The sequence below is a fragment of the Nannospalax galili genome, unplaced genomic scaffold (genome assembly GCF_000622305.1).
Source record: "Nannospalax galili isolate Female #2095 unplaced genomic scaffold, S.galili_v1.0 scaffold886, whole genome shotgun sequence".
NCBI lineage: Eukaryota > Metazoa > Chordata > Mammalia > Rodentia > Spalacidae > Nannospalax > Nannospalax galili.
In genome coordinates, this window is record NW_008355971.1 from 2,848,382 (window position 1) to 2,858,597 (window position 10,216).

General features: G+C 52.7%; 1 protein-coding gene across 3 annotated transcripts in view; it reads right to left on the bottom strand.

The window, feature by feature from the left end:
* Window positions 1-3,643: 3,643 nt before the first annotated feature.
* The window catches only part of Akt2 (AKT serine/threonine kinase 2), a 56,550-nt gene continuing 49,977 nt past the window's right edge, over window positions 3,644-10,216 (bottom strand). For all 3 annotated transcript variants that reach the window (XM_008853987.2, XM_008853988.2, XM_017803425.2), the window contains 6 exons: window positions 9,023-9,145; window positions 7,065-7,193; window positions 6,765-6,979; window positions 6,228-6,315; window positions 6,047-6,149; window positions 3,644-5,097 (listed from right to left, as the gene is read on the bottom strand). In XM_008853987.2, the coding sequence (XP_008852209.1) occupies window positions 5,018-5,097; window positions 6,047-6,149; window positions 6,228-6,315; window positions 6,765-6,979; window positions 7,065-7,193; window positions 9,023-9,145 (738 nt within the window). In that variant the 3' untranslated portion in view covers window positions 3,644-5,017. The remainder of the gene's footprint in view (window positions 5,098-6,046; window positions 6,150-6,227; window positions 6,316-6,764; window positions 6,980-7,064; window positions 7,194-9,022; window positions 9,146-10,216) is intronic.

Below are 10,216 nucleotides of genomic sequence, written 5' to 3' on the forward strand. Positions count from 1 at the left end.
TTATTTTTGTGTATGAGGGTTTTGTCTGAATGTATGTCAGCGCACCAAAGCATGCAATGCCTGCGGAGGCCAGGGGACATCGGATCCCCTGGAACTTGAGTTAAGGGTGGTTGTTAGTCACACACGGGTGAAGGGAACCAAACCTGGATCCTCTTCCTCTGGAAGAGAAGCCAGTATTTTTAACTGCCACTGAGCCATCTTTCCAGTCCCAAGGTGCCAGTATGATTGACAGTTAACACTTCAAGAACATGGCGGACACACTGCTTGCCAGGAATGTTCATCAAATTTGCACTGCGGCTGGCTGTGGTAGAGCATATCATCTTAGCATTTAGGAGGTGGAGACAGGAGGATCATGAGTTCAAGGTCATCTTGGGCTACACAGTTTAAGGCCAGCCTAGGCTGCAACAGACCCTGTCTCAAAACAACAAAACTCCACAGGCTTGGCAAAGAGGTGCACACCTGTAATCTGAGCACTCTGTAGGCAGAGGTGGGTGATCTATTTTGAGGTCAACATGGCCTACACAAAATGTTCCAGGCTTGTCTGTGCTACACTGAAAGGTGGTCTCAAAACAAAAAAATCCTGTTGTTCTTACAAGCTACTTAAGACAATTTAGAGGTGGTATTTTGGCTCATCTCATCAGAGGGCTCAATCCATGTTCATGTGACTCCATCACTCTCTGGTGAAACTGAGCAGCATGGCAGGGACAGCCGGCAGAGGAAACCTACCGACTCCATGGCAGCCACAGAAGCAGAGGACCATGACAAGACAGGCTAGAGACCTACCCTCCAACTAGGTCCAGTACCCTAATGGTCCGTTCAGCTATGGGCTTGTGGATTAAACCATTGATGAGGTTGGCACACTATGATCCAGCCACCTCTGGAGAGCACCACCACCTGGGGACTAGGCTATCCACACTGGAGCATTTTGGGGGATACGTCCTATCCAGTCAACATCAGGTGTCCTAAGGATGTACATACAGTCCACATCCCAGGAAGGGGTTAGCACCGTCTCCCCATTACTACTCACCAGCACAGTCTTATTTCAGACACTGGACAGAATCCAATTCTGTTGCTTGTTGTTCAAATTATTTTCAGCTTTGCTTGCTGCGAATCTTCCTCCTTAGCTTGTGTCTTTGGAAAAACCCCATCACTGGGTGGGGCATATTTCTACGGGCTGTTTTTGGTGCTGGGATCAAACCCAGTCAACACGTGCGCTACCACTGAGCTACGTACTCAGTCCCTGTGGGCTTGTGGAAGCCAGAGGAGCAACCTCAAGTGTCCTAAATTGCCCTCCACCTTTTTAAAAATTAACTCTTGTCTATTACGGTTTTGCTTGCATGTAAGTGCACCTGTGTGTGCAATGCCCAGAGGCCAGAAGTGGGCATTAGATCCCCTGGAACTGGAGTTAGGCATGGTTGTTAGCTAGCATGTGCTGCTGGGAACTGAACCAGGATCCTCTGGAAGAGCAGCTAGTGCTCTTAACCACTGAGCCATCTCTCCAGCTCCTTTGCCTTGTTTTTTGACCTAAGGTCTCTCACTGAACCTGGAGTTCACAAAGTTGGACTGTTTGGCCAGTGAGCCCGAGACTCTCACATTCCCACTTCCTAGCAATTGGGATTATGGGTACATACCACCACACCTGACCTGTTTTTTTCTTCAAATGTGGGTGCTGGGGATTAAACTTGGTCTTCATCTCTGTATCACCTCCCCAACCTCCCACTGTGGGTTTTTATTCCCAGCAGCTCCATGATACTCTAGGATCATCTTAGTACCATTTTGTTTTCTTTTTCTTCTTCTGAGGGGATTTCACTCCATAACCCAGGCTGGCCTCAAATTTTGGATGCTCCTGCCTTAACTATCCCCTACCCCTGGTGCTGGGGCTACAGGCATGAACCACCACTCCTGGAGAGTCCACCTTAAAAGTTTTCCTTCAAGTCTGTAATTCTTTCAATTTTTTTTTTTTTTTTTGGTCTTTTTGAAGCAGGGTCTCCCTGTAGCCCCAGCTGTCCTGGAATTCACTATGTAGACCAGGCTGGCCTTGAACTCACAGAGATCCCCCTGCCTTTGCCTCCCAAGTGCTGGGACTTTTATTTCAAATTTTTAAATGTATGAATCACTACACTTTCTGGAAAGCTAGGCAGCACATCCTTAAGTCATGGGATCTAGGCCATAAATATGAAGGCACAGACACAGCAAGATGGATCCTTTGTTTATTACAGCACTGTTGGTAGCAGGAGGGGGGGGGAACCAACTTGAAAAACAGAATCCCAAGTAAATTCCTCAATGAGAGAGGCTGAGCTGACTGGGATGCCCTCACCCTACAAGCTACCCAAGACCACAATGTCCACCAGTCCCTGAAAATGCATTTAGTGTGGCTAAAACCTGATTTTACCAAGGACCCAGCATACCAAATATGCAAGATAGAAGGAGCACTGATGGGGGATGAGATCGCCTGGGAGGAATGGGCAAAACAAATAGTCAGAGCACGACTCGCCAGACTCTGTGCCTCTGTAGAGCCCCAGCTGGCCTGGAACTCACCATGTAGACCAGACTAACCTTGAACTCAAGAGATCCACCTGCCTCTGCCCCCTGAGTGCTGGGATTAAAGGTGCTCGCTACCATACCTAGTGGATGCTTTTATTATAGACTCAAGCTGATAAAACTTGTGGCTAAAAGCCTGAGGGAGACAGCGATGTACCCCCAGGGAGATCTGAGTCACACAATTCAACAAAAGAAACTGTTTCCATCTGTCACCCAAGGGCTGGGACTAGGACTAGGAGGAATAAAGGCATTTGTTTCTCTATTCTGTGTTGGCAATGGAACCCAGGGTCTTGTAGATGCTACTACTGAGCTCTAATGCCCCAGGGCAGGCTTTGTATGCCTCTACTCATAACCACAGGCGCACACTGACCTAATTAGAGATAGTAAGATCCACATAACAGAATCCCTTACAACCACTCCAGGAGCCTCTGCAGCTGGGACAGCTCTCCGAACTGGCCTTGACTTTCCCACAAGCAACTTCCGAAGTTCTCAAAGTCCCTGTGATGCCCTGACTCATAAAATTTGAAATTCATCTGTGCCAGGCCCTCTGTGCTGCTTGGTCTCTGCAGCCCAGTGCCTGGGAATGCAACTAAAAGGGCACTTAGAGGGGTGGGCTCTAGAGGCACAACCAAACTCAAGTGTTCTGGGCTGAAGGTGACCACAAATGCTGTTAAGTTTCCTGACAGAATTTGGGGAGCTCAAAGCTTCCTGAGGTTTTACAAGGAGATACAGGAATAATGTCCTGCTCTAGAACTCTGGCGCCTGGTGGACTGAGCATTTTCTCTCCTATGTGACCACACACAGCCTTTGCGTGCAGAGCTTCCTAAATGCCCCAACCCACATTTACTCCCCACCTCACCTGAGCAGTTTTCAAGGTCCTGGACTGGTCTCCATGCCACACACACCACCCTGCTGCCTTCCTGACCTCCTCAGTAGCTCCCTCCCTGCAGTTCCACCCACCCCACTTTTCCACCTCCATCTACTCAGTTTCCCAGCTCTATGGCCCTCAGACAGCCAGGGCAGTGGTGGACAGTACCTGGTACACAGTACCGCAGAACCAAGGTCGGGGGAGAGGGTACGGCTGCAGAAATGCAGACGGGGCCCTGGTCTGAAATGAGTGTCTTTATTGCTTGTACCGTAAAAATACAAGGAGTAAGGAAAGGCCAGTGGAGTTGGGAGAGAACTGTCAGATAAACATACACACATAAAAAGGAAAAAGAAGATGCCCCCCCCAACCATCCCCACCCCACCCCTACCCCCAAAGCCTTTCTGTGAATTGCCTAGTCCAGGAGGTGGGGTGGAGATCAAAACCATAAAAATTAAATTCCAAACACCCAGAGATGTTGGGGGGGAAGGGGAGACATGGGCAGAGCAGCAGGTGGATCCCCTACACCTGTGCCCCCCATGGGATCAAACGCTCAGGCTGGGGATGGGGCCTGAGCCCATTCACACCACACCCATTGCACACATAGGTACCTGCACCCCTGGAGCCTGGGATGCCCACTGCCAGAGCAAGGTGCACACCGCTACCCACAGCACTGACAAGGACTGTTGCTCACATTCACTTTAAGGCTCCAGAACAGGGGCCCTGGAGATGGGAGACCCCCCACTCCAATGTGTACCAGAGATACCTCTCCCCATTCCCTTTCCCCTCCCAGACCCCAGAGTCCATGGGGCCCAATACTGTCTTGGTGTGAGATGTGTAACAGCAGAGGCCAATGCCCCTCAGCCCCAGGCAGAGAAGGGAGTCATCCAAAGGGGCTGGGGGCAGGGCCTAGCAGGAAACAAGGCTGTTTGGAAGGAAACCCTGGTAAGGCACGGGGCTGGGGCCAGGAGGGCTGGCCCCCAAATGTTCCTCCTGCTTCATCCAGAGTCAGGAAAGCAGCATGAGAGGAAAAGGGAGGTCTATTCTGGCTCCCTCTCATGCAGACCTGAGGACCCGGTTTCATTTTCTATGGAGCAGAGCCCAGATCCCGTTGCCTCCAAAGGCTTCTGTCTGTCCCTGGTTATTATTGCTTTTCTGCCCCTACTAGGGTGGTAGCAGACAGACTACCTCCTGCTAGGCTCCTTGAGCCAAGGTGATGACATGGAAAGCAGCCTGGGTGCCGGGCGGCCTCCATCCAGCCATGGCCTCCACCGCCTGTGCGGCATCTTGCCCACAAATCCAGATGACCCCACAGTTCCCCAGTTCACTCTTATGGAGGCTGGTGGTGATTAAAAGCCTCAGTCTCCATCCTCCCAATAGCCCATCTTTGGGCAGGGCCCCAGCATTAGTATGGGCATAGAGGGGAGGGGAGGCTGGAGATGAGGGCTGCCAGGACTAAGTCTGGGCAAGGACTGAAGGAGGAACTGGATATAGGGGGAGAGGGAAAGGGTGGGAAACACAAACCAAAAAGGCAAAATAAAGTTTTCTTTAAAAAGCCACCCAGGCAACGGATGGCAGCCATGCGCGTGTCCAGTGGTGGCAGAGGGAAGCTCACTCGCGGATGCTGGCCGAGTAGGAGAACTGGGGGAAGTGCGTCCGGTGGTCCAGATCCAGCGAGCCCAGGCTGTCATCTGCAGGGTTGAGTGGAGATGCACTGCAGATGAGGACACTGTAGAAGGTCTGCTGCCCCCACCTGCTTCCCTCTGGGAAGGACTGTGCTGGGACCACAGAAAGCCCAGAGCCAGCAGTGGCAGCTGGTGGGACTAGCACAGAAGGCAAGCAACCTGTTCCCAGACAGAGGCCTCAGTCATGGTCTCCTTCCCAAGTCAGACCTAGGTAGTGATGCTCTCTAATATGGCTCAGATCTCCTGAGCATCCCCCTCCCTTCTCCCTTCCCCAGCTCTTACCATCACCAGGGTCCAGGCTAGACCCTTCCCTGGCCTGTTCCCATCCATGCTTACCTACAGTCCAACACAATTCTGTATGTCACAGAACCCTTCCAGAGATCCCCATGCCAAAGTTCTCCACTTTCCTAAGTGGCCCCCAGGACCTCTTGCTCTAACCTCACACTTTCTTGCCTCTCCCGGGGCCCCATCTGCCAGCCTGCAGCTTGTCTGTCCACTGCAAGGTTCTCGTGTTGGCACTGCACAGGCCACTCCTGCTAGGAATGCACCTTGGTTGCCACACTGCTGCTCTGCAGGCTGAGCCAAGCATCTCCTCAGGCTTCCCCAGCCCTTCCTTCCTGTCAAGGCCCTAAGACTTCAAGACTGTCACCCACCCAGGACTGGGAGCTCCCAGGAGCCAGGCTTAGGGTAGCTTCAGAGCAAGAATGCAAACAACTGAGCAGCCGAGTGCTCTAGTCCTAAGACCAGGACCATCCTCCAACCCCAGAACACACGTAGCCATGGCTCCTGGTGATGCTTACAGCAATAGCAGGCCCTGCAAGCAAATCTTAAGGCAAACAGGCCAGACTCAGAGAAGGTGGCCAACCAGGATCCTACTGGTTGAGTGGGATCCAGGGCAGACCCTACCTCTCTGCAACCCAGACAGGCCCAGGGGCAGTGGGCCTCAGATACTCACAGCGATCTGGGGGTGTGATTGTGATAGACTGGGCGGTGAACTCATCATCGAAGTACCTTGTGTCCACCTCGGAAGTGACCTGAGGTTTGAAGGGTGGCAAGAGCTGTGGAAGACAGGAGGCTGGACTCAGGAACAGCAGGCCATCTGCCATCAGGCCAGGCTAGAGCAGGTGAGGGCTCACCTTCTTCTGTACCACGTCCTGCCAGTTGATGCTGAGGAAGAACCTGTGCTCCATGACCTCCTTGGCATCACTGGGGCCCCCGCCGAGCCTGAGCAGAGACGATCATCAGCACCCACCTCCCGGATTGGCAGGTTCTGGGAGTCAGGCTTGTGGCACAGGTAGGCCTGACCCCAGGCCTGCAGCCATGGGTCCTTCCACAAACTACTTTGCAGAGGAAAGGACTAGGGTTGAGGTAGGGAGGCCCAGATCAGAAGCAGGGAGATGTCACCCTAGGCCCTGGTGGGCTCATAACTGGCCTCATCTCTAGCCAGAAAGGGAGGTGAAGGGTAGCAGAGCAGGCTTAGAAGCCTCTGCCTTCCACAGTCCTGTGCCCGGTCTATTGTCACAGGACTGCTGTATTCCTCAATGTCCCACAAAGGCAGGCAGCACAGGGAGAGTGTGGGGCAGGCCTGGCACATGCAAGTGCCTTCTGAGTGCTTGCCAGGGCCAGCTGGGGGCCACTGGCTGCACTGGGGACCATTCACTGCCAGCCCACACCTCTGCTTCGGGTCCTTCTTCAGCAGCCCAGCCAGCAAGGACTTGGCCTCAGGCCCAAGTGTGCGAGGGAAGCGTATCTCCTCCATGAGGATGAGCTCGAAGAGGCGCTCGTGATCCTGGTTGTAGAAGGGCAGGCGGCCGCACATCATCTCGTACATCACCACACCCAGCCCCCACCAGTCCACCGCACGCCCGTAGTCGTTGTCCTCCAGCACCTGTGGGAAGAGCAGTGAGCGGCCAGGTAGGGGAAATTTGATCAGCGCCACGCTTGGGACTCCCCTTGTCCCCGGCCCCAGATACCTCGGGCGCCAGGTACTCCGGCGTCCCACAGAAGGTTTTCATGGTGGCCCCGTCACTGATGCCCTCTTTGCACAGGCCGAAGTCAGTGATCTTGATGTGGCCATCTTTGTCCAGCATAAGGTTCTCCAGCTGCAAGAAAAGCCAGTATAGGCCGGGCATGGTGATGTACACCTTTGATCCCAGCACTCCAGAGGCAGAGGCAGGTAGATCTCTGTGAGTTCAAGGCTAGCTTGATCTACATAGTACATAGTGAGTTTCAGGCCAGCTGGGGCTATAGGGAGACCCTATCTCAAAAACGGGAGGGAGGAAGGAAGGAAAAGCCAGCATAGGAGGAGCAGGTCCCACTGGGGCTTCCCTCAGCCAGCCTTTCCCTCAGGGGGTGGTGGCCACCACCAGGGGCTCCTTGGGGCTGAGTTCCTAGGAGACAGAACAGCCATCACACATGTACTGTGGGCTTCAGTTTCTTAAGGTTCAATGTAAAAAGCACTATACTCCAAGATTTTTGTTTGAGATTTTTTAATTTATTTTTTGAGACAGGGTCTCACTATGTAGCTAGTTCCAGTTAGCCCTGGCTAGCTACATAGCCTCTCTATGGAGACCCTCCTGCCTCTGCCTCCCAAGTGTTGGAATCAAAGGCGTGTACAACCAGGCTCTGCCTTTAATTTTTTTGAGGCAGTCACTATAACCCAGGCTGACCTTGAACTCAAAGGAATCCTCCTGCCTCAGTCTCTCAAGTGTTAGAACAATGGGCATGAGTCCAACATCTGCTTTTCTCTAAACTATTTTAGTAATGAAACATATACCAGTAAAGAGTATGAAGCACATGACACAAAGGCACCTTAGTCGAGCCTTTGTGACCTCCACTAGGTCAGGTCCCAGAAGCCCCTGGAGCACCAGTTAGTAGCCACCCCTTCCACCCTGAGAAATAACTTTTTTTTTTTAATTTTATGTGTATATGCGTGTATTGCCTGCATGTAGGTAAGTGCACCTGTGTCGTGCAATGCCCGTGGAGGACAGAAGAGGCTGTCAGATCCCTTGGAACTGGAGTTACGGACAGTTGTTAGCTGCCATGGTGGGCGCTGGGATTCAAACCTGGGTCTTCTGCAAGAACAGCCAGTGTTCTTAACTGCTGAGCCATCTCTCCAGCCCCAGAAATAACTATTTAATAAATTTATTCATTTATTTATTTATTTATTTTTTTGAGACAGGGTCTTACCATGTAGCCCTAGTGGCCTAGAACTCCCAGAGATCCATCCACCTCTGCCTCCAGGGTATTGGAATTAAAGGCGAGCACCACTACCCCCAGCTCTAAGGATTAAGTCTTCTTTCCCAGCAGTCAGGCAGCAGAGGCAGGCAGATCTCTGTTAGTTCAAGGCCAGCCTGGTCTACAAAGTGAGTTCCAGGATAGCTGGGGCTACAGGGAGACCCTGTCTCAAAAAGACCAAAACAATTTAAGTCTTCCTGCTTACATAGGTTTCTGTGCAGCACTGGCAGCAGAACCAGGGCCTCCTGTGTGCTATGCCATGTAAACACTACCACCAAGCTGACCTCTGTCCTATATGGCTTTAAGGTTGCGTGTGGACCTCTGAACAGTACTGGAGTCCTCTTGTCAGCCCTGGCCTTTCCCTCAACGCTAGTGCAGACATATCCACACAGCCACTATGGCTTGTTCCTCTATCTAGGCCAGCACATGGCTCCAAGAATGCTGCTGTGTGCACACTTTCCTGGGAGCACATGTCCCTGTTCCTGGTGTATACACAGCAAGGGCAGATGGCTGGCAAGCAGCTTTGATAACACTGTCAATTGACACCCCATCAGCAGGCCTGGTGTGTTCACAGATCCTCACTGTGGAACTGTCTGGGCTGATGCTCTGTTGAGTCCCTGTGAGTGCCATGGGCCAGCCTGGACCCCCTGTGCACTCATACCCCCACCCACTTGCCCCTAGGTCACCCACTCACCTTGATGTCCCGGTACACCACATCTCTTGAGTGCAAATACTCAAGAGCCGAAACTATCTCTGCACCATAAAAGCGTGCTCGCTCCTCCGTGAAGACTCGCTCCCGAGAGAGGTGGAAGAACAACTGTGGAGGAAGGTGAGGGGGTCAGACCTCGGCACTGGCTCCCTGAGTCCTGGCCCCCAGCCCCACAGGCAGATGGGTTCCAGCAAGAAGGGCCAAGCAAAGGAAGGCGAGAAAGAGACATTCGTATGAGGAAGAGAGTAAGGGTATGAGCCTTGGGTAATGCCCGCCTATGGGCTCAGCACTGCACGAAGCAGATTAGGTCTGCTTCCCACAGCTACATGGTAAGTCTGAGGCTATCCCAGTTACACAAGACTCTGTCAAAAAAAAAGAAAAAAAAAAGAGCAAGGGATGAGGCTGGTGTTCTGACGCCCACTCATAATCCAGGTACTTGGGAGGGAGAGGCAGGAGAGTCAGCTTTGGCCACCTCAATGTGATTTTTGCCTTGGGGGAAAAAAAACACAATTAATTGGGCTGGAGAGATGGCTCAGTGGTTAAGAGCACTGGCTGCTCTTACAAAGGATCTGGGTTCAGTTCCCAGTACCTACATGGGGACCAACCATCTGAAACTTCAGTTCCAGGAGATCTGACACCCTCTTCGGGCCTCAGTGGGCACTGCATGACATGGGTGTACTCACATGCATACAGGCAATACATTCATACACATAAAATAATACAATCTTTAAAAAAAAAACAGTAAGTAAGCAAAAAAGGGATGAAGAGGTGAGCAATGAGCAGTGAGTGCCCAGGAAAGGGTAGGCAGGGACAGAGAGGGAGGACAGAGAGGCGGGACAGAGAGGGAGGACAGAGAGGGAGGACAGAGAGGGAGGACAGAGAGGGAGGGACAGAGAGGGAGGACAGAGAGGCAGGGCCAGAGAGGGAGGACAGAGAGGGAGGACAGAGAGGCAGGGCCAGAGAGGCAGGGCCAGAGAGGCGGGACAGAGAGGCAGGGACAGAGAGGCAGGGACAGAGAGGCAGAACAGAGAGGCAGAACAGAGAGGCAGGGACAGAGAGCCGGGACAGAGAGGCAGGGACAGAGAGGCGGGACAGAGAGGCAGGGACAGAGGGCAGGGACAGAGAGCCGGGACAGAGAGGCAGGGACAGAGAGGCGGGGCAGAGGGGGAGGGGGCGGGG